This window comes from Chroicocephalus ridibundus, chromosome 20 (assembly GCF_963924245.1).
Source record: "Chroicocephalus ridibundus chromosome 20, bChrRid1.1, whole genome shotgun sequence".
Taxonomy (NCBI): Eukaryota; Metazoa; Chordata; class Aves; order Charadriiformes; family Laridae; genus Chroicocephalus; species Chroicocephalus ridibundus.
The window spans coordinates 4,411,773-4,435,085 of NC_086303.1; the positions used below are offsets into that span (position 1 = coordinate 4,411,773).

The 23,313-nt window shown below is 44.3% G+C and overlaps 2 protein-coding genes across 8 annotated transcripts; both read left to right on the plus strand.

Moving 5' to 3' along the window:
* The first annotated feature begins 659 nt into the window (after positions 1-659).
* On the plus strand, positions 660-19,531 carry ZC3H11A (zinc finger CCCH-type containing 11A). Of its 7 annotated transcripts, none has more exons than XM_063356292.1 (19): positions 678-790; positions 6,344-6,399; positions 7,780-7,832; positions 8,220-8,421; positions 8,616-8,735; positions 9,494-9,617; positions 10,064-10,267; positions 10,608-10,724; positions 11,262-11,342; positions 11,837-11,947; positions 12,674-12,736; positions 12,956-13,051; positions 13,259-13,324; positions 13,864-14,361; positions 15,010-15,083; positions 15,784-16,108; positions 16,409-16,578; positions 16,967-17,034; positions 17,828-19,531. In XM_063356292.1, the coding sequence occupies exons 4-19, from the start codon at positions 8,368-8,370 to the stop codon at positions 18,087-18,089; spliced, it is 2,433 nt and encodes an 810-aa protein (XP_063212362.1). In that variant the 5' UTR covers positions 678-790; positions 6,344-6,399; positions 7,780-7,832; positions 8,220-8,367; the 3' UTR covers positions 18,090-19,531. The 7 variants fall into 7 exon arrangements, with proteins under 7 accessions (XP_063212361.1, XP_063212358.1, XP_063212362.1 ...); XM_063356289.1 differs by having other exon boundaries at positions 679-771; XM_063356291.1 differs by lacking the exon at positions 6,344-6,399 and having other exon boundaries at positions 660-790.
* Positions 19,532-19,738: 207 nt separating this feature from the next.
* On the plus strand, positions 19,739-22,128 carry SNRPE (small nuclear ribonucleoprotein polypeptide E). The gene is made up of 5 exons (XM_063356296.1): positions 19,739-19,861; positions 20,021-20,047; positions 20,699-20,761; positions 21,029-21,107; positions 21,842-22,128. The coding sequence occupies exons 1-5, from the start codon at positions 19,808-19,810 to the stop codon at positions 21,895-21,897; spliced, it is 279 nt and encodes a 92-aa protein (XP_063212366.1). The 5' UTR covers positions 19,739-19,807; the 3' UTR covers positions 21,898-22,128.
* The last annotated feature ends 1,185 nt before the right edge of the window (positions 22,129-23,313 follow it).

Consider the following 23,313-nt stretch of genomic DNA (forward strand, 5'->3'; position numbering starts at 1 on the left):
GGCTAGCTGCTTACTGCCGCCGCAGGGCCAAACTGAGGAAAGCAGGACACTGGCACACTGGGACGGAGAGGAGGAAAGCAGCAGGAGGCAGGTTTAGGCCTATGATCTGCCATGAAGTCTGAGCAGGCCCGTGCTGCCCTGACAGAAAAATGGCTGCCAGCCAGGCCCAGGCCTCCCTCCCTGGGGCACAGCACAGCCTGAGGTGGCCCAAGGGCAAGCGCCTGCTGGCCCGGGAAACCGTATTGAAAAGGTAAAATAGCTTCCAGTTTGGAAAGCATAACCCTGAGGCAGTGCCTGGCACAGCCACCTCAGGGGCTGAAGCCTGGCACCATGGCGGGCAGAGATGCACACCCTGACCAGGAGGTGGGTGTGGGGCACCGCAGCCGAGGTGGAGGTGGAGGGGAGGGGGACACTCTCCTGTTCGCCCCAAAGTGAAGGGCTTTGGGTTTAGAAGCGCTAGCGGGACCCCTCGGAGTCGGAACAGGCAGAAAAGTCGCCCGCCCGCTTTGTTTACGGGCGCCGCCCGCCCCGCCTCTGTGTCCCCCGGTGGGCGGTGCCGCCCGCGCGGAGCCCCGCCCCCGCCGGTTCCAACGGGCGGAAGTGGGCAACAGTGAAGCCGTTCCGCCCGCCATGTTGGCAACGGGCTAGCTGAGGTTGCCCGTATGTTAGGCGCCATCTTTGAGGCTGGCAGCGGGGAAGTCGACGGCCTGAGCGGCGGCCCTGGCGGATCGAGGCGACCCGGTGACGGCAGCGGCGGTCCCCTGGGGTTCGGTAAAGTCCCTGCTCGCCGGTAACTAGAGCCGTTCGTGGACCGCAGGGGCGGGGGAATGGCCTCTCGCCGGGCCCGGGTCCCTTCCGCTCCCCTGAGGGGAAGCAGGCCGCGTCCCCCGCACCCGGCGGGGCGGGCGGCCCAGGCCGCGTCCCCGAGCCCTCCCCACCGGGGTGTCTGTAGCCGCTGGGACGGGGGTGGGGAGACCACTGGGGCCCCTGGGGCAGTGCGGGCCGTCCGGGTATGGTGTTGGGGGTGAGGTGTTCTCCCCGTGACTTTAGAGAGGGGCAGCTGCTTCCCCACCGCCCGAGGTAGGCCCAAGGTCCCCTCTCCCCCCGGTTATGGAGCCGCAGCTCTCCTGCTCCCCACCTCTGCCCTCCCTCGGCCGTTAGCCTTTTATAGGCCTTGGCTGCAGCCCCCCCATCCCAGTGGTCTTCCGAGGAAACAGCCCTGGGGCAGGCTCTGGAGAGGTTCGGTTGGGCAAATTGAATATGCCTATGCAGGTGCCTTATATGTTATTTTCAGTTAAAACCTTGTGCCTTCCTTTTGTAGCAATGCGTATAAGGGGTGTGCTGTAATGTAGTCATCTGGCAAATTGCTCCTCCGTTCCCCAAAGGAACTGCCTTCAGGATCTGACTAACTCTGGATGCACCTGGCTGTCATCTTAATTTCTCCTCTAGGTTGTTTGAAACAATCCAATTGGGTGATGTTTAATTTTTTTTGGTTTTTTTTTAAGAATTGGATCTCAGGGATTTCTGTTTTCTTACATTGATGTTTATAATGGAAATGCAAAAGTGATTTTTTACTGTTGCAGGGATCAGTATTGGAGCCTACAGATTGTTCCCAGAGCTGGTGCTTTGGGGTGCACGCTGCACTTTAGAGATTGAGCTCTGGGCCATGCTTTCAAAATAAGACACTGTATTATTTGATTGTGAAAAAGGAGATCTCCTGGGGATAGGGGATTTTGAAATGATATCAGAACCACTACTGTGGCACCTGATTGAATTGGACACATGTTAAACTGATCAGGCTGAACAGATAGGCTGAATTTGTTGGTGGATGGGCAAGTGTTTCAGGAGGAAGGCTAGCCTAGAGAGAACTTCCTCTTGCTGTTGCTTCTCATCTAAAATGGCACTCTTCCAAATGGCTGCTTCCAGGGGAAATTGACTCTTTTTGAGATTTAATAAAACATTTCAGTGAGGAAGACGACTCGTCATAGTAAATTGCTGCCAGGCCCCGATGTTGAGTTCAGAAATAGAAAAAGAATGAGTGTCTTTTTTCTTAAGGATACCTGTCTTACCCAAGAGTAGATGTAGCAGCTTTAGCGGTCCCCGTAGTTTGGAATTGATTGCCAATGCCCATTCGGGCACCCAGGAGGAAAAGCTGGTGGGCAGAGAGAATGATAGAGGACAGCCATCCACTAAAAATATAGGAAAGAAGGGATTATGCATTAAGGGAAAGCCACTACATTAAAAATTGGTGCTATCTAAAAATTTGTTAAGGATTTGGGACCTGGTACACTTGCATGTGCCGCAGTCATGCCTGTTGCCACTGAGCAAGATGGAGAGAGCTTCCCTTCTGAACGCAGTATGTTAAAGCATGAGCCGTTGCCTGGAAGAAGAGCAAAGACTTCCATCGTATGGAACTTTGGATCTATGGTTCACCTGGTGTGCCATATCCAGAATAAAAAAAAAATTAAAAAATGAGCTGTGTCAAGCCAGCTGCTCATCTGGGGACACTGACCTTTTGGTGACATCTCCAAGCAGAGCGTTGTGTGTGTTGGGCTGTGGCTGACAGCCAGAGGTTACAGCTGTAAGCGCTGTGGGGAGGGTGAACTTCCCTGTGATGTGTCTGTGTCAGCCATCTCCCCAGACAGTGGTTTTAGCAGCGGGAGTTTGGCGTATGTTCCCAGCTCTCGTTTCGGCAGTGATGGTGTGGCAGACCCAGTGGGCTGGTTTTCAACTGGAAGAGGAGGAGGAGGAGGAGGAGGAGTGGACTGCAAATGTGCCCAGGTAAACGAGAACTGTCAAAGAGATTTGCTGTAGATGTGGGTTGTACCGGTGCAGCTGGTGCAGCTGCAGCAATCGTGGAGCATCTGGAGAAAACAGAGGGAGTCTTCTTCATGGAAGCAATACTATCAAAAGCCTTTTGATGCCAGAAATGAGGACACACACTTCTGTCGCCTGGAACTTCTCAGTTGACCCGGAGTATACCTGGTACGCTCCTTGCAGTGCCTAAAAAGTGAGTCAGGCAAGGCAGGGACTCATCTTGGCACTTCCACGTTGCAGCAACGCTTGCAGACCACACGCCCTGCACACTGGGCCAGGACCTAAATGGGATGGTGCTGTTGGTAACCTGAAGCTTGGGAAGCACTTCTGGATTTTTCTACTGTTCCACGTGAATTTTTGCCCCATGAAGTTGACGTATTGAGCTTTTTTTTTTTTTCTCAACAGGTAGGCTTAGAGCCAGTTTAACATCTCTGGGCTTGGGTGTTCCTGTTCCGTCTTTGCCTACTGAGCAGGTGCTTGGTAGGAGAAAGGACGTGAATCTTAACCATGGAACTCAGACTCTTAACTACGTACTACAGTGAAGGAACTCAGATACGAGAATGCACTTAAATAACAGATAAACGTATCTATTATAAAATCAATTACTGAAGACGCTTTTTTTCAAGGCTAACTTACTAGAAGTTCATACAGAGCGTGAGACAGTCAGTTTCCATCTGCAGGATGTGACTGTACAGCATTGTAGAAGAAACATTTTTCATGGCTTTGGAGAAAGCACAACACAAAAATATGCATTTAACTGTTGACATATGGACCCTGAACCACGGGAACCAAGTTACCAAAGTGATGTGTGGCTTTCCCTTAATCCCTTCACCCCTGGCTTTCCAGCTTCTGACAGCAGTGCTGATGCTGTGTGCACAGTGATAGGTGCCAGCTGTCGTGTTTTACTTATGTTTTAAAATTAATGATTCAGGACTTTGAGCACAGGAGCATTGAGAACAGGTTAGCAATTGCTTAAGAGACTTTCTTACTCATACTGCTGAGGCCCATAAAATTTCAGGAACTCAAACAGCTTTCAAACCATCTTTCACAGGATCACTTGAAGCAGGAAATAGCTGCTCAGTGAACCTCTCTCTACCTTTTATATGTTAAAGTGACTTTAAAACAGCAGAAGGTGGAGTGGCATCCTCCTGGGAAGGAGAATGGGGCTATTCTCGGCTCATTCCAGTGGTCCCAGATGTCTGATGGGTGCAAGATTGTTGGCTTGCAGATGGACGCCAGTGGGGAACTGCAACTCTTGGTCAAGTGCTGCCGTCGGTCACATCGGTCTGTCTTTACAGAGTGAAAGACTTTGAAATCACAGGTGTCACTGTCACTCTTGGACTGGGAGTTGGGTGAAGTATCCTAGGCTTGAAACTGTTTTTCTGTGGAGTGGAGTGCTCAGATATGAACGCTTTGTCTTGGCCACTTTGCTAGGTCCCTGCTGTAAAGGTTGCTTTGAAGAATTCCTTCTCCTGCCTCTTGACTTGTCAGGCTAAAGACAGATCTGTACTGAAGCAGTGTCTGATCTGATGAGTGCTTCAGCTCAGGGTTATTCTTTGACAGCTGTAGAAACACCAGCTGATCAGCCCATTCAGGAAGAGAATGATTTGCTTCTTATTTTAAGGAAGAATATCCTAATTCAGGTCTGTGAAGTGGCACATCTTCAAATAGAGTTGATCCAGCCGGCAAGCGGCAGCTGTACCTCATGGTTGCGGTAGCTCACAGCTCTGGCCTTCAGAGATCACCATGAAATGTGACCCCGACTCAACGGCAGAGGAAGCTGAGACGATCATCTGCTTTAACCTTTGTCTTCTTAGCCAGCAACCTTGTAGTCTTTACTCTGAGAGTCTTGGTTTCTGTAACACTCAATCGCAGAACTTGCCCCCAGTCCATGTTTAAGCAGTATTTAACAGCTAGAATTGACTAAACGAATGCGAAGGGTAGAAATTGTGACTATTCTGCTTCAGCTTTAGACAATTTAGCTTTAGATTTTCAGATAGAGAATGAGATGTGTTAGCAAGAGATGGTTCCGTGCTTCTGTAGACATGAGTGACACGTGTCTACAATGTCTGTTTGTGACACGTAGCGCACACGGTGCTTTCCGCCTGTGGAGTGTGGCAACAAGTAGGTAAATGGGCAGTGGCTGTTTTACATCTGGGGTAATACTGACTGATTGAAACGAGGGGTTAGAATATGTAGCTCCTGGTGCTTTTCCTTCCTTGTCATCTGTCCTAATAAACAGGGGTGTAAAGCATCTTCAATATTTTTGTAAGAAATGGCACAAAGTAGACCAGCAAGTACCCATAGGTAGGCGCAATAATACTTTTCTCGTGCATTTGTTGGGGTGCAAAAAGAAATTTTGTTCCCTTTTTGCTCTTTGTTAGCGGACAAAGGCAGGTCAGGAAGCTGGAAAGGTGGACCAGGGAACAGGACTGTTTCTTCAGTACCAAGAAAGACAAGCTTGTAAAACAAACTAGATGCTTTCATTGTACTATTTATCTTCCCTTAGCAAAGGTGAAGTTTGTGGCGCTTGTTGGCTAGTTTTTCCTGAGTCCTAGCTCCTGCATCTTAAAATTTTTTTATTTTTTTTTTTTTTTTTACAAAATGAATTCAAAATCTCTTAATACAAAATCTTTACTAGAGTTCTTGAGAAGAAAAGAAGCGTTTAAAATTCTCATCAACTTCCATTAGAAACCTGCTGAGTGCACCAGAGTTACTCATTTTTATTCAGACTTTCAGGGGTTAGTTCAGTTGATGTCTGTTTAGCACTCAGATTGCCATATTAACTGATACCGTTTAAAAAAAAAAAAAAGAAAGACATTTTTTGAGTTAATCTTTTTTTAAAATTAAATGGCTTTTATGTAGTTTAGAACTCGGGGGTTTTTGGGTTTTTTTTGTTGTTGTTTTTTTTGTTTGTTTGTTTGTTGTAAAGTTTTGCTTTTTTTCCCCCCAAGATCCATTCAAATTCTGAACAGCTCTTGAAGTCTGCTCAGGAATATGGAAGGCAACAAGCAAAATGCTGAGCTGCTTGGGCGTTCAAAAGAGCCACATCTGAGGGCTTTTCTTTTTTTCCCCCCATGGTGGTGGATATAGTAATGTTGCATTATACAGGGGTCTCTCGCTTCCTAGGGAAAAGAAACGCCGCCTTCTAGACCATGAATTCCTGCTGATTTGTATTTGAATGCCTCTGCTCAGCTAAGCAGCCGTCCTTAATTGCCATCTATTTAAGTGTTGGATTGTACAAACTGAAGAAATGTACTTGAAATTTAACTATCAGTGGTATTGGTGACACATTTGGAAAAATTTTTCTTGTCAAACTTCTACATGAAGGAGCACCGGTGATTTTTAGAAGTAGATGCATAGGAATCTGCGTTTTGAAGGTGCTAAAGGTCAAAAGTGAATAGTCCCATTGATACTGAAGAAGGGAAGAAAACCTTGCACTTAACTACTGTTTTTATTCCCTTTGTCAAGCAGTCAAAAAGCAATAACTAATATGAGAACCCAACTTCTCCTCTTTTTATTTTAGATTTGGGAAAATTCCCTGCCAAAAAAAAATATCCTGGAAAATTCACTAGTGTTTGTGTGAGTAAAAGGTTCCAACCTTTTATTATTAATTTATAAGAAATATTTCATTCAGTTTTGTCCAAAAGAGTCAGAAATACTTAACACAGAAATGTGTAGCATTTTAATGAAAGGGGTCAGAATCACTTTAATTTGAACTTTACCTGGTCTGGTTGCAGGTTTTATGGCATTTAGTATCTTTAAAAAAATAAGAATCAAAGTGTCTGACTTCACATTTTAAAAAACAAAAACAAAACCAAAAACAACCCTGATTGTGGCTCAATAAAATCAGTTTCAGCTCTGGTGGCACCAAAGAATCCTCAGCTGTTGAATTGGACCTAAGCCATCTTTTCAAACTTTCTGTGATCTTGCAGCAATGGATAATGACGGATATATGGATTAGGGAACACACGCTTGTAGTAGTTGCTCTGATGTAAAAAGAAAACAAATGATATCCTAAAATCAAAATAATTCAAAATGATTGGTATCATGCAGCCATGCCACTTGCAAAGTGAGCATTTCCCTGCCTCTCAAAGCTTGCTGTATCCTTGATCTGCTGTCTTCCTGCTGTTAATTGATTGCAACTCTACGTGTCTGATCGGGGCTAAAAGTTGTTCTCGATACGGATTCGTACAACATATACTGTGCACGCTTGTGTGTATAGATATGTTTATACTGTATGCATGTACATATGTATGCATATTTGTGTGCTGGCCCCAAAATCACTCATGTTATAAAGCATCAGCCTCAAAGGCATATTCATCAAAATGTTACGTAGATCTTTCATTTTTGCCAGTTCCCTCAAAATTAGAGACTTTTTATGCAGCCCTACGTGGCAAATAGCCAAAAATTCTAATTTTTACTACCACTCTTGCTGACTTTATTATCACTCACTCTTGGTGTGTGTATAAACACATATGTGTATGTATATACATATTTGTGTATTTATACGCACAAGTATGTTTTTGTTGTACAGGTAATAAAGATGGGGGAAGGTTTTTCTGTTTTCTTAATAGGTGAAGAAATCTTGAAGACCAGAAATTGCAACTTACTGAATTTTAAATTAAAAAAAAAAAAAAAAAAAATTAAAATTGTCCGGCTGTGGAAGATGGATCCTCATTTTTGCAGCCACTTTGAATCACAAGTTCATCTTTAAATGCACTGGGTTTTTTTGTTGTTTTTTTTGGTGGTTTTTTTTTTTTTTGAAGAGCTAACTAACCCTGGCTGTCTCCAGTCTGACAGTATTCAAATGGACTTGCTTCCTCCATTAGTTGTAAGATGTTTAAAAGCACATCCTATGTTTGAATTGTGGATGAGAGGTTCCCTTGGCAATGTGAGGAGGAAAATTCTTTCTACCCCTTTATTATTAATTCACGGATTCAGTGTTGGTTCGGCCTACAGGAGAAGTTAACTGGAAGTCTTTGAAGATCAATATCTTTGCTGAAGTTGCCCAGGTATGTGAACGTGAGGAACCATAGTGACTGGAAAATAATGTTTAATATGTGTGTTGTATTTTATAGAAATTACTAGTACCCACTCTTAATCATTGACTGATAACTCAAACGTATGACCAATTATTTGAGAAAAAATTGGCCTTACAGCCACACGCAGTAGTTTTTTCTGTGCTCCAAGCCACGTAAGTGTTACTAAGGACACAGAAGGAACACTTGCTGACAAAACCTATGCAGCTTTACAAAAGTTTGATTTAGTATTGGGACAGTTTTTGTGACCGGCTGGTTGCAAGACATTGCCCTGCTCAAGAGACTAATGTGATTAACAGAAGGCAGCTGTGAAAATCCTTATTACTTAATTACTTTTCACTTATCAATACCTTTCTTCAGGGTTGCTTTTAAAAAGAAGATTTCACTGATCAAGCCAGTAGAAGACTTTCAGTGCAAGAAAGAGTGAAGCCAGCTCTTGCCAAGAGTGGAGGAAGTCCCTGTTGAGCAAACCCTTAGAACCTGAGCTTGTTCAAAGAATTTATCCATTATGTCTAACCAAGGAGATGATTGCTACTTCTATTTCTATTCCACATGTAACAAGGTATGTTTGGGTTTCTGTTGCCTTTTATTTTTCTTTTTAGTTTTTAAGACAGGAGGGGGAAGAGTGGGAGGAGACATACAGATTTCTGGTAACTTAATAAGCAGTTAGATTCTGCTTCCAGCTCTATTAACATGGACTTTTTTTTAGGCTGTACTATTTTATTTTCCTTTTTGTTGATTTCCTTACACTCACAGGGAGACAGCTGTTCCTTCCGCCACTGTGAAGCCGCTCTGGGGAATGAAACAGTCTGCACGCTGTGGCAGGAGGGTCGCTGTTTCAGGAATATCTGCAGATTCAGACACATGGAAATCGATGTGAGTGTTTGCCTAAAGATGTGTCCTCAAACTAAATCACTGAAAGCATTTTTCATTTCTGTAGGTGGACTGAATATGCTTTTACATGATAGATTTACTTGCTGTAAAATGATACCGGTTTCTGTTACTGAGAGGGCAATAGGAGGAAGTTGAGGGAGAGAAAAATCAATGTCCTGGATATATCTCGGCAAGAAATTTTTCTATTAGGTGCTGTCACTATTTTCTTAACAGAGGAAAAAGCAACCACGTTGATCAGACTGCTTAAACATGCTGGAGCAGGGTGGTAGTGAACAGCCTGCACTAGCCTCTTGAGGGCTTGATAACGGACAGTTGGGTCTCTTCCATCCTGTATTTCTTCAGATAATGTTTTTCCTCTTGGGGCAGTATAGGGTGGGGAGAGAAAAGCTGGGAAGGAGCGAAGGCTCTGAAAATAAGTTCAGATAAATTTAACCTAGGCAATTAAAAACATTTGTTCCTTCTGAATACTAAGTTTTATTAGTTTAACACACGTTGAATTGATGTGTGAGAGTGCCTGTCTTCTCAGTCTGAATGATAGGAAAGATAGATAATACATAGTTATTGCAGCTTACGCAAACTTTGTGTAAGTGCCGTGAAATACTTTATTTCAGTGATAAATTGACTTTTGGAACAATGTTTCAGCACTGTACTGCAATAGTCCTGTCTCTGGCATGATGTGGAACTATGTCTCTCTGCAAATCTGAGAGTTGCCATGAGCTTTTACTTCTTTCTGCCTTCAGAAAAAACGCAGTGAGATTCCTTGCTACTGGGAGAATCAGCCAGTAGGCTGTCAAAAATCCAACTGCGCTTTTCATCACACAAAAGGACGTTATGTTGATGGACTCTTCTTACCGCCAAGCAAAAGTGAGTTTCTTAGGTCCTTTTTCTTTTGAGTATTAAAGAATTAATTTTGAATGTTACTTATGAGTGGGTACAGTACCATAGAGGACATCAAGTAGCTGTTCGTTTATGAGCGCAGGGAGAAGCCTGCCTGCAGTCATAGGCTCTCAGCTAAACTGAATGTAATTCTGGTATTTAATTTTCTTTTTTTTCCACACTAAGCTTCTCTTTGCTTTGTGTGATTTGTGCCTTTCTGGTTGCTTTCCCCTCATTTTATCCTTTCTGGGTGGTAGGGCAGTGAGATTTGTGCGTGAAGGGAAGCCGTTGTTCATAGTGCAACGAGGGGTGGGGAATGGGAAACTCTAAATTCAGTAGCCAGGTGGGTTATCTACCTTATCTACCCAGTGAGTGCAACATTGGGGTCAAACTTTTAAATGGCCAAATCACAGATGATCCTCCTCTTCCTCTAGCTACTCTTCCGAGTCCACCCGAGTCTGCAGAAGATGATGTGAAAATGGCTCAGATGTCACTGCAGCAAAACAAACTTTCCGTCCAGTCAAATCCCTCTCCACAGCTGAGGGGGGTGATGAAAGTGGAAAACTCTGAAAATGTTCCAAGTCCTACACATCCTCCTGTTGTAATCAATGCTGCAGATGATGATGAAGATGATGATGGTGAGCATTCTTTATTTATTGAAGGCATTTCTACTGTAAGTGAAGGTATAAATCACAGAATACCTGAATTCTGTAATGGTTAAAGCTATAAAGACAAGAGTCTTGAGTCCTAAATATTTTTTCCCCAGTGTAGCTCTTATACGAGTTTGTCAAGACAATATAGCTGTTTAAAAAAAAATAAATCCTTCTATAAATAATTGTTTGTGTTTGTAGTTAAGAATGCGAACAGAATAGGAACCATGGACTGAAAGGTCACTGTATGAGCTACGTAAACATGAAAAATCTTCCCTAATCCCTACTGAATAACTGAAAACTGAATAGGTTTATTTTTTCCTTTCAGACCAGCTTTCTGAAGAAGGAGATGAAACTAAAACACCTGTCCAGCAACCAGCGACAGAAGCCCATAATGGATTGCGGATAATATCCACTAGGAAATCCAATGCTAATACAAAGCAAGGTATTCTAACAGCTGTAGTAGGGCGGATCGGAAGGAGAATTTAACAATTAACTTAAAAGCAGTATGTTCTAAAAATACGGTCGAACACAGGGTTGCTGGATGGAGTCAGTTATTTCCATGAGCTCATTCCTATCTAATAATGTCACATGTCGTTCGGATCAGACAGGTAGACTCCTCTTTGTTTACTTTTCTAGAGCAAAATAGAGCCACAGAGTGCACTTTAAGTGCCTGCAGAGGTGTCCTTTCAAACTTTGTGGAAAGCCATGTCTAGTGATAGGGAATTAAATATCATGTAGATAGATTAAAATGCTTAAAACTGTAGGTTTTACCCTGTAGGATGGGAGGAGGGTTGAAGAAAGGTGCCAGTTGCTTACCGAAATACCATCCATTCTGTGGCTTTTTTTTACTTGTGGGGAGTGTTGACAGGGTTTATTCAAAATACTTTGGCAACATTCTGAGCTGTAAGAAGCTTGAGGGTCTGTGCTCTTCGACATGTGCCTTTAAGCCTCAGCTTCATTAACTGTTTTGTCTTTTCAGATGACAATTTAAATTTCGGAATAAAAACACTTGAGGAAATCAAATTGAAGAAACTAAAGGAAAAAACAAAAAAACAAGGTGGTGAGTTAATATCCCCTACTGTCTTACCCTTGTGCCTTCTGTTCACCTTTGTCCTTTTGTTGGTTTTTTGTGTTTGTTTTTTTTTATCTTTCTGCTTTACCTGGGTAGCTGGCTGCCTGTTGGTGAATAGAATTATTTGCAAATGAAAGGAAGTTGGGTTTTTTGCACTGTTGGGTTCAGACTGGGAGATGATTGCAGCTTCTCAGAAGCTTCCTCAGCTCTTGCTGCTTGAGGGACAGACTTCCATATTTAGCTGGGAGCCTTGAGCTACTTTGGCATGCAACCTGTTTTCTTAAACTCAAACAGCTGGTATTCTAGATTGGAATTCCAAGGGCAAATCAGGGGAATATTGCTCATCTCTTATTTACATGCACTGGTCATTGTATGTTTGACAGTAATGAATACCTAGTGGTTGTGGTCTTTGTGATAGCTTTTTGGTTTGGTTGGTTGGGTTTTTTTCCTAAACATCCTTATGTTTTGCTTCCTCTTATTAGAAGGTCCTTCAGGAGTTTCTGTTCATCCGCTCCAATCCCGGACCGTTCCTGTGCCAGAAAAGGAAAATGTACGGACCGTAGTGAGAACTGTGACTCTGTCTACAAAGCAAGGTAATAGGGAATACTGTTGTTTCCATTTCAGGGCTCCTAGACCTAAAGGTTAAGTAATAATTAAGATAATTCAGACATGCTAGTCTGATGGTGCTGCCTTTTCTAATGAAGACCATGCTTTTATGCCCAAAATCGCTGACTGTATTGGAAAGAGTTGTCACTTGTAGGTTCTGAGTTTGTTGTATTGCAATAAAAGATCGAGGAGTGTTTTTTATCAGCCTGACGTTAAGCCATAGCTAATCATATATTATCACCATCCTACAGACTCTCAAATGTGCTTAATTTGACTTCCGTGCTCCTGAAGTTGAGTGAGATTTGTGAATGAGCTCATGTGTTGACAGTGTGTGGTAGAATTAGCGTTTGGGTTAAGTGCGGTAGCAGCAGAGAGAGAGGCTAATGTCAAAACAAGTGTCAGTATGCAAATAAGGGATAACTGAAAAACAGGGGGGCAATGAAAGGGAAGACCTCTAGAAGATGGTATTGCACAAGTAGCCAATCTTTGAAGCGTGGAAGAGGCTGACGGTGGCAGTTGCAGAGAGTAGTGTGATATAAGTCTGTGTATAAATGGTGGTGTTTAGATCTACACAAGTTCCTTTTAAAGGCAAAAAACATGTAGAACTACTTCCTACACCAAAAGAGTGTCTTGTTTTGGGACATGGGCTTAGAAGGACAATGCTTTTATTGCTACTGATTTCTGTGCACTGAAGACGTTATTCTTTATTTTAGGGGAGGAGCCTGTGATTCAACTGAATCTTGCTGAGAGACTGGGAAAACGGCAGACCTCCATAGGTAAAAGCTTTTTGTGAGCTGTTTGGGTGCCCTCTTCTAAACATGACTATGTTTAAGGGTGGTTTTGCTGTATGCAGGAGGAAAATGTTTTTTGGTGAAGATCTGTATTGACTGCAGAAATTTGGTAGCAGCTAAAAGGCAGATATAAGAAAATATACCTGGAAGAATTGAAGTTTGTGGCTGAATGTTCGTAAAGTATTTCTTGTTTTCTCTCTAAAGCTGGTAAAAGCATCCTTCCACTAAAGCGCAACCTTGCTGAAAGGCTGGGGAAGAAGATAGAGATTCTGGAGAATGCTGACAAAGCGCCAAAGAAAGGTACAGCCGCTAAAGAGATGTCTGGATACAGAGATTTTCTGTTTAGTTTTTCTGTTTGTCCTTTATTCTAATGGCTCTTTTTGCATGTTGGTTAAGGGCTCAAGTTGACTTTGAATTCCAGTCAAGAATCTCATGTCTCATTTTGAAAAGTGAACGCAAAATTGAGATTTATGCAGTCTTCCTAACTTTTTCTGTTCTGTCTCGTAGTTCAAGTCCCCAAGTCTCTGAAGGAGAGGCTGGGATTGCCCTCTGAACAGACCAGTACAGAGACAGGTAATAACGGGATATTAAATATGCCTTCCCCTCTTTGCTTTCCGTGAAATTCCATATAGCCCTGAAAGTTAAATGAAAAAATCTGCCTGATTCATCTTGCTCAAGTGCTGAGGCTGTCCTGATGGCTGCTGTCAGAAATCTGGCTCTAGGTGTGTGTGTGTTTTCCACTTGTGCCTCATCAAGGCTTCATGCTCCTGCTGTGAACTGTCAGACGCTGCAGCGTGCTAAGGCAGAAGTAGAATAGAACCACTGCCAGGAGCAGGAGTTTGAGATGCTAACAGAGAGACGCAGTTTGAAAATAAAAAAATAGACTAATGGGGTTTTTTTTGTGTAGCAACTCTCTCTGGATAGCACTGGTCTTCAAAATGCAGGTGGCTTAAAGGAGGAGGAGAATATTACGTAGAATGATACTGTCCTAAGATGCATTCTTGGGAACACTCAAACCTAGTTTTCCTTAGCACTGTGATAGATTTTGGAGACTTTACGTATTGTTGGACTCTCCTTAAACGTCGATGCCTCTCTTTTTTTGATGATGACAGAGAAGGCTGCTAAGCCATCGGGAGAGATCCATGTGAAAACACTGGAGGAAATTCGTCTTGAGAGAGCTAATCAGAGACGAGGAGACACCCAAGCTAAACCCCAGACTGAAGGACGTTGTAAAACAGAAGATCCCAGCTCGGGGGCGAGACCTTCCCCTGTGGTTCGCATCAAAACTTTCTCAGGAGTCCTGGCTGGAAAAAAACACAAGCGATTGGAAGAAGAGAAGCAAAAAACAGAAGAGGTTCCTTCCAAGACAAAAGTTGAGAGTGAGCCCAAGAAGCAGAGCATACTTGCTCCATCTGTGCCTGGCAAAGTGCAGCTGGCAGAGCCGGCAGGAAAAGCCAAGCCAGCAGAAGTGCGTATTAAAACCTTGGAAGAAATCAAGCAGGAGAAAGCTCTGCGGATGCAGCGGAGTGGAGAAAATGTGCCAGCTCCACCAGCACAACCAGAACCTGCCCCGACAGGGAGGAGATTGTTACGGATCACAAAGCTGACAGGTAATAGGTGATTTGGTACCTGCCCTGGTGAAGTGCTTCCCCTATCAAGCAAATTCAGTTTGCTCAGGGGTTGCTTTGCTTTTTCCTTCTATGTATACTAGAGGATAAGAGTTTAAGGCTACAAAGTCAAAACACAAGAAAGTGCCAGAATGTGCAAGTATATTATTTTCTATGAATTACGTGGTAGTTTTCTGTATTTCCCACCAAAAAATTCATTCATTGAGGAGCTTCGTAGTCTAATTTCTCTCTTCTATTTTTTCTGACGTATGTTTGTGGTATTGAGATCTTCCCTGTGCTGAATCCAGGTTTACCTTCCTCTTTGGCACAGGTGTTGTTGAACTTAGTTATTGATGTATATGTGTTTGCAAAGCATATATCAGCTTCTTAGTGTGAGGGTTAGTTTTTGTCAAAAATGACAGAGCATTAAAGATCTCGTCGCTAAGATTGTATAAGCCATGTAAAAAGGGAAAATGTGATTGAGGGGAAGAGAGCTCGAAGGCTGCATGGATTGCTTTATTGTAGCCTTTCCTTCTCTCCCATTATTAGATATGAGGAAATAAACACAATCAAGGAAACAGAGGTGACTAGGTTTCTTTATTTCTGCTCTTGACAAAATGATATTTATTTATTTTTTTGCTTGTTTTAAAGCACCTGGAAGAGAAGAAAAGAAGGTAGTGGACTTGAGCAAGTCCTCTCCCAAAGCTGTCTCTGCACCTGCTGAGGTGAGTCCTTTGTAAAGACATGTATTCATACAATTTTTGATAAACTTCGTTATGTTTTGTTTGTAACTTGCTGCATGCTCCCAGTTTGAGTGTGTTCCTACCTTTCTGCTTTTGGTAAGCGCCGCAGAGAAGTCCTAAGTCCTGTCACTTTCAATAGCATTTCCAGGCAGCATTGTAATCCTCAAGTAAGATTGAATTAATCTGATTATACCTGGCAACGAATAAGAAGGCCTTTTAGCACCAGATAAAATCTGCGAGGTTAATGCGGAGGGAATGTTTTTGTTCTCAGTGACTTTATCTGTCAGACTTGAAGGATATCTTAAAATGCTGAGGTAAGTATTTTAACAGAAAAGGCTAGAGCTTTGTATTAGAGGAAATCAGTCTGTCAGCGAACGCTGTACTGGGGAGCTCGTATGACTTTCTGTTGCTTGAAAAGAATGTAATAGATTACAGCTAGAGTCTTCTGCTCTATTAAAGAAGCTTGCTGTGTTGGGAATTGCAGGCTTTTGAAACGGTGTTTCCATAGCAAAGTGTGGTTGTTGTTACAGGCAACATTTTATGGAAAAGATGTCAGATCTGAATGGTATTAATGTGCTCTGTTCCACATGGAGTTATTTCGGAGGGATTGCTGCTCAGATTTTCATAATGAAATCTCCATAGATTTTTGTCCTATTAGTCCTCTTCTTTTGTTTCTTCCTAGCCCTCGGATCAGAGTGCAGCTAATTCTAAAGTTCAAGTGAAGAACCTTGAAGGAATAATGAGGGAGAAGCGGCAGCTGAAACGGCGCCAAGAAGAGAAGCTTCAGAAGGAAGCAGCTGCTGTGCCATCTCCTGTTGAAAAAGCAATCAAGGATAAAACTCCAGCATCAGGGAGTCCTGAAGCCACTGTGGTTTCAGGGTCAGCTTATCAACTTGTGAAGAGGATATTGGTGAAATCTCCGGAAGATGGTCTTGAAAGCCCAGGAAAGGATGCTGCTGTATCACCAGGGAAACAGGCAGCTCTACATCTGGAACGGAAAGCTGAAAGTAAGTGGTGACTGTATGTTTAAGAGTTACTTTAGGTCTTGTTTTGAAAGAAAGGCAGAACATGACAATTTTCACGTTGTAACTGGCTTCTTTTTGTAACAACTTTGCTCTGTTTATGGCTTGTTGGTAAAGAGTTTTCTATGTGGAAAATGCGGCTGTGAATCTGGGAAAAGGCAGTGCGGTTGTGCTGCCCAGATATATTTAACTAGAAGGATTATGGGACTGCTAAGAGCACCTGCGATGTTTTTTTCCTGAGGCAGAGCAAGGCTGTATTTTTTTTCTCTCTTCCTTTTACTCTAGCCAAATCTAAGGTGTGCCTGAAGCCTTCGGAAGGGAAAGCTACCTCCCCCACAAAGCAGACACTGAAGCGTAAGGCAACTGAGAGCCATCCCTCTGCTGTGGCGGCTGTGAAACCATTGAGTGCCACTGGTGGTGACACGAAGGAGCCTTCAGCTAAAAAAGCAGCTGTGGTAAGGACAGTGGCTGAGGGAGTGGTGGGTCCCGCGTAAAATTTATGCCCAAGTTTTACCCTCCTCTTGGAGAAAAGATGGAAAACTGAAGCGTTCCACAGGTCTTTGTTCCCTTTTAAATCCAGAAGCAGTCTGCAGGATGGTTTCTATTATGTGAAAGGCATAATGGTGTAATACTCTGCTGTGATTTCTCTGTGGTGTGAAGGATTTTGTCCGTTAACGCTGTGCTCTTAAAAAAGACACGGTCAAGCGAATACTAACTCTTCTTCAGGAGTGCCCTGGTTCTGTGTTGGTTAAGGCTCAGCAATGCCAGAGGAGAAGCAGTAGAAGAAGAATCTACAAAGTTTTTTTACCTGTGTATCGTAAAAAACATCTTGCTTCTTCCTAGGCTGTTGTTCCTGCTTTGCCAGAGGACAGCCTGGTCTCCATACCCGGGAGAGAAAAACCCCAAACCAGGTAACAGCCACAACTTGTTCTTTTTCTTGATCAACGTGTCTTCCATGTGAAATGTAAACTTTTTCACATGTGGAAGAATGAGAGTTTTGAGATGATTAATGCCAAAGTTGAACAAAGGAACAATTCATCTGAAGTAATTTTCCAGCAGCTCGCAGGAATGCTTATTTAGATTCTTTTCTTAAAACGCTGCAAGTTTGGTGCAGCTTTTCAGTGACTTCTTGGGTTTGCTGAATGCCTTGAGTGAAAGATGGGGTGAAGTTGGAGACAGGTCAGGATGGAGAACAGCCTCTTTCTTTTTGTTCCTTGTGAAATGGCAAATGAGGAGTAGCGTCCCGCACCTTCTGTTGTGATGGCATTCCCGAGGACCAAATATAAACCTTGGCAAGACCGTTGGAAGAGCACAGGGAGGTGGTAGATGAAGATCAGCTTCCCGTACGTGGGAGCAAACTGCTGAGTGTGTTGTGGGAAAAATAACTAAATTAGCAAATAGGTGTTTGCAGAGGTTGGCTTTGTAACCTTTCTACAGTCAAGTTAGTAATTCTGGCTACAAAAACCGCGCCTTCTTTGCCAACCCCCAGATGCTCTGACTTCATGGATAAATCCCCAAACTGAAAAAATGCACCTGTTAATATGTTGCTCTCCAAAAGTAGCCCCAGGTCAATTGAGTAACAATCCCTGTGGAAGGTTGAGGTGTAGGAGGGATTAACTCTACAGTTTTAAGAGCTGCTTTGCAGCACATGTTTCTCTGAAGGAATGGCATACACTGATTTGCTCTCTTTCTTATTCTTCGAAGTCCTGAACTGCATATTGGAAGCCAGGCAGACTCTGTGGCGCAGTCAGAAGTCTCAAGCTCAACTTCAGCTTCTTCAGTAGCGGCAAAGACGCGTCGGCTGAGCTCCACAGGGGCTGGGAAAGCACCCTTGTCTGTAGAAGATGACTTTGAGAAGCTTATTTGGGAAATCTCAGGAGGCAAACTGGAAGCAGAAATTGACCTGGACCCAGGGAAGGATGAGGATGACCTCCTCCTGGAACTTTCGGAAATGATTGACAGTTGAACTGCAGAGTCTTAAGGTCTTAAAAAAAAAAAAAAAAAAAATTAAAACTGTCTCTTGTTTGGATACCTGGAGGCGATCCTTTTTCTAGCTGAGGCTTTGCAATGAGTTTTAAAGCACAGTTGAACTGGTAGGAATTGGCGATATCTGCACTTGGTTGTCCTAAATTTCCCTGCTGGTCAGAGTCAAGGTCCTGTGCATCCATTCTGTACCTGTCGCTACCTTCGGCATTAAGAGGACAAAGCACTTGTTTATTTTGGGACAGAGACGTGCCCATCTGCAAACTGCGGTGGTTGTGAACTGATCTGCTGATTCAGTGATGCTCTGACGGCTTAAACTTAAAGCTTCTGCCTTCCTCCCCCCTTGGCAAAACTCAACATTCAGCGCGTTTCAGACCTTTGGTATTCCGATTTCTTGGACAGTTGATATCTAAAGCCTGGAGTTACTATGTCAACTCTTGAGTTTTATTTATGTATGCTATTCTTTTGACTTTTAATCAACTTAATGAAAATGTTGGGGTGGGAGGGAGCGGAATAGTTACTCAAGTATCTTGGACCAAACGTGCTGCCAAGGGTGGTGGTGGGGCTCGGTCCATCCAGCCTTATTTTGAATTATCAGGGACGATCCGGTATCGGTGCGAAAAGCAGCAGCTCGACAGCACAGCTGGAATAGGTGGAATCCCCCCTCCCAAAGTTTGGAGGGGGGGGGGGTTGGTGCTTTTCGCCGCTCTGACCGGGATTCTGGTGGGGGTACTCAGGATTCCTCTCCTAGTCTGCAGTAAATTGGGAAACTAAGAACTGGTTTAAGTGCCTCTTGGTTCCGAGAATCGCTCTCCTGAGCTGCTGGCTCTTCTGCTGCTGGGAAGTGGCAGCTGCTCGGGCTCGTCTTTGTCCTGTTGGCACCGACCCAGGGAGGGAGTGTGTGCCCGGTCTGGAGACCTTGGAACCCGGTACTGCCCAGGACCAACCGCCCTGCCCTTTTTTGGGGGCATTTCCCAGAGATTCTCCCCTTTCCCACCGCTGTGGCTGGAGGCGATGGGTGTCTGCATGCACTCTGAATTTGTTACCCTGCAGAAAACAGCCGAGACGGGGATGTATTGTGTACCCTGCCACCAGTGATCGTTTTCCCTTGCAGATATATTTTGAATTATTTTCTTAAATTTTTTTTGAAGAACTTTAGTCTCTTTCTGCTACAACTCGTGAAGCTGTAGGAGCCCTCAGGCGTTTGCTGCTGGCAGAGGAAATAAATCAGTAGTTTGAGTTGATTGTAAATATGTTCTTTTTTGGAAGAAAACACTTTTTGTGTGCTTGGATCATCCACTGTGATGTCTTAGTTCCTAGAGGAAAAGGTTGAAGACGGGCTTTTGTTTCTGTAAATATTTTATCCTTCTGTTTTATATTTGTATTCTATTTAAGGTATTGTATTAAACGTAGTCTGGCCTCCTCCGCCGGTAGTTGAACTGTTCCACCTGACAGCAGTTAACAGTTGTTTTTAAATAAAACTGCCCTAGGTGAGGTGTGGGTGCCTGCTCTGTCCTTGGGGTGGGGGGGTGCGGAGCAGTAGAGAAGGCGGTCCTCCCAGCTTCCTAGAGCGGCCGGGTCCGCCAACATCCCACAGCTCCTTGCGCGTTCCCGCCGCCCCCTCCGCCGGAAGCCGCTTTAGCGGCTTCCGGCGGAGGGGGCGGCGGGAACGCGTGCCGGGCAGAGGCGGCAACAGCAACCATGGCGTACCGCGGGCAGGGCCAGAAGGTGCAGAAGGTGATGGTGCAGCCCATCGTATCCTTCCTGTGGCGGGGAGGGATCGTCTCAGAGCCGCGGGGGGGGGCCTGGTGGCGGAGTGGGGGGGCTGCGGGGCGGGGGAAGGCCTGATGGCCGTGAGGCACCGGAGGCCCCGAGGATTTGTTGCCGTGCTGCGTCCTTAACGCTCCGCTCCAGAACCTCATTTTCCGCTACCTGCAGAACGTGAGTACCCGGGCGGGGAGGGAGGGTCGGGGCTGCCGCCCTGGGTGAGGGGAATGTCCGGGTGCGGGGCTCGGGCGGGGAGAGGGGCGCCGCACAGCATTGGTATTTCCGAGGTGATAATCCGTTTTTTCAGGGCGGTTTCTGTTGAACTGAAGAACTTGCTGTCGTTCGGATATGCGAGAAGAACGGCTAGTTCCGAGTTCAGCCTTTCTTTCTAACGTTAAGGAGTCAATTACCTTTGTAACGGGCGTCTGATCTTGCGATCCGGTGTGCAGGGATGCTTTCCTTTAAAACCTACATTGTTACACGTTCGTCAGTGAACACATAGAATCACAGAATGGTTTGGGTTGGGAGGAACCTTAAAGATCATCCAGTTCCAACCCCCTGCCGTGGGCAGGGCCACCTCCCACTAGACCAGGTTGCTCAAAGCCCCGTCCAACCTAGCTTTGAACAAACAGTATTTACACCGTAGTATAACACCTTATAACATCTTCAAAACATCTGAGGACACAACTGAAAGCATGTGTGAGAGTTGCTGCTTTGAGTATTACTGGGCTATGGATAGCAGGGATTCCTTAATGCATGGGAGAGAACCGAATCGCTTAGAGTGTTTATGTTCCTGTTTTGCTCTCCTCTTCCCTCGATTTGCAGAGGTCCAGGATCCAGGTGTGGCTCTATGAGCAAGTGAACATGCGGATAGAAGGCTGCATTATTGTGAGTATCAGAATGTCCTGTTGTTATTCTTCTGATTGTGTGGGTTTTGTTTGGTTGGATTTTTTAGATTCATAAGACTATTTTTTCCTGCCAAGAAAAACTAGCCGGGGCGGGGGGGTGGGGGTGGAAATGCTTTATGCCTGTTCAATAGTCTTAATTTTTTAAGTCCAGCCCATGTCAGCACAGCTAATGATAGTTTGTATCATTGTTGCTGATGTTTATACCTGGGGACTTAGCTCACTAACTGCTTTTGGTGCTGGTTTTTAGGGCTTTGATGAATATATGAACTTGGTGCTGGACGACGCAGAGGAAATTCACTCCAAAACAAAATCAAGGAAACAGCTGGGTATGTCAGTACATCCGTGTAACCTGAATGATGTGTGAAATCTGGTTGCATAAGCCTGACAAATAGCAACAATCTAAAGTACAAAAGACGTGACGAGTGTTGGGTTTGAAGTACGGTGAGCAGCTGCTGGCTAGGTCTCAACTGTTTCTTGAGCTGGTGGTTTTGTTGAATGTGCAGGAGAATCTGCCTGTGCCTGAGAGTGGTTTTTGCTTTTCGAGTGTGTGTAACACAGTATAGACGGCGCTGCACTTGTCCTGCAGCCAGGGTGGCCGGGGGAGGGCCAGTCATACTCCTCCCAGCTGCAGCTAATGCAGGTGGCCCTGGGCAGTTCTGCCACTTGCTTGTGTCATCTCCGAGTCGAAGCAGGGAATTGCCAAAGTGGTGGTATTTAATATTTACCACCTGCCAATGAGGATGAACAGCAGTCTGTGATAAGTGACATGTTCAGGCTGCCAGTGGGGACAGAGTGCTGTTCAAACACAGCACTGGAGTGGAGTTTGCGTCTGATACGTTGTAGTGTGAATTGTGAACGTGAGCCCTGTACGACCGTGCTTACAGTCTTGTGGCGTGGCCAAATGGGGAGGGACTCTTTGTTACTGATGAAAACCTGGTCATTTATTGTGTGGGTGTCTTCTTACAAACACCTTTGACGTTGTGAAATGTGTTTTGAAAACGCAAGGTTATCGTCAGTCTGGGATCTCTCTAATCCCCCCTTTCCTTTTTCTATGTTGCAGGTCGCATCATGTTAAAAGGGGACAATATCACTCTTCTACAAAGTGTTTCTAACTAGGATTTGTTGTTCTTCACTTAGAACGATGGTTGGCGTGCTTCAGAGTGAATAAGGTGCTGGTGGGAGCAGGAGTAGAGAGGAAGTTATGCGTAACTGGGGTCACATGCGAGTTGAAAACTGCACGTTCCTTTGTGCAAGTAGTTTGTAGTTCCTTTGGGTTTTTGTAGTTTGAAACGATGCACAATGTATTTCACAAATAAACATTTTTCACATATTAACTATAAACGCAAATCTGCTTGCTTTCAGTCTCGTGCCCTTCTGTGAGTAGAAAAGGGGGGGAAACCTATTCGCAGTGACTTTCACCGTGGGTCTATGCACTGTCTGATAAATATCTGTGCGTCTGGCATGTTACAGCTGCGTTAGGTGGACAAGGTGGGCTCGTTCGGGATATCTGAGCGACCCGCGGTCCTTGAGCTTGCATGGCTCTAGTGAGGGACGTGGGGTTGTGGCATAGTAATCCAGCATTTACAAACTTGACCGGTAGGCATGCTTGTAAAATAACTTTTATCTTCAGATCAGAGAAGCAGAGAGGGCAGTGGGGTTGGATTAAATCTCTACAACGTTTTGCTTCTTTGGGCAGTCTCCAGATCAAACTGTGTCACCGTTAAATAAGTTGGGATATCAGATATATCAGCTGGGTTTTTATCATGTTGGTTGTTTTTATTATCTGTTTGAGGATCTGGCTGTTCTAAGTTTCCACAGGAGAGCTGAATTGCTTATCGCATCAACAAAAGAGACGTTCCCTATCTTACTTGGGACTGTCAGTCCCCACTGTTGCTTTTCTGATGTAAAGAGGAAAAAAATAAAGGTTTTGGCTGTAATAGTAACTCAGAGATATAGATTACCTGGATGGAGAGAAGGAAATCTTGATACACAGGCTGCACTGCAATAATTTAATAAGCTTTCGGTATTTCAGAATTTAAATTTGTGTATCATCTTAAGTGTGAAAATTCATAAACTCGAGCTGGAAGATTTCTTGGTTCAAAGGATAGAAGTACATTATGAGTCTTCTGGCAGAGATCATCAAGCACGCTCCTCCCATTCCAAGGAGTCGTACATGAGTATGGGAGCAGATATTCGTGGGAAGAAGCTTTTGAGAGGCAGCCTGACATACTGCAGTGGGTGAAGCAGCTCCAGCTGTACAGCCCGCTAATGGAGTCAGTAGTCTTATGTTTGTGTTCACAAGCTGCAAAGTCCTTTTCACACAGAGTTTAGTAACAGAAGTCATCACCAGGAACTAGTATGTATGGAATAAAATAGTATTTAAAGGGGTCACCTGCATTTGCTTTGCATTTTATCCTTGGTGTACCATGTGAGGCTTTCAGGGAAGGCAGGAAGGAATTGTCTTGGTCAATGGTTCAGGTGTCGCAGTAAGGGGTGTTCGTGATTCAGTGCTGCAAAGTTTACCAGCCCACG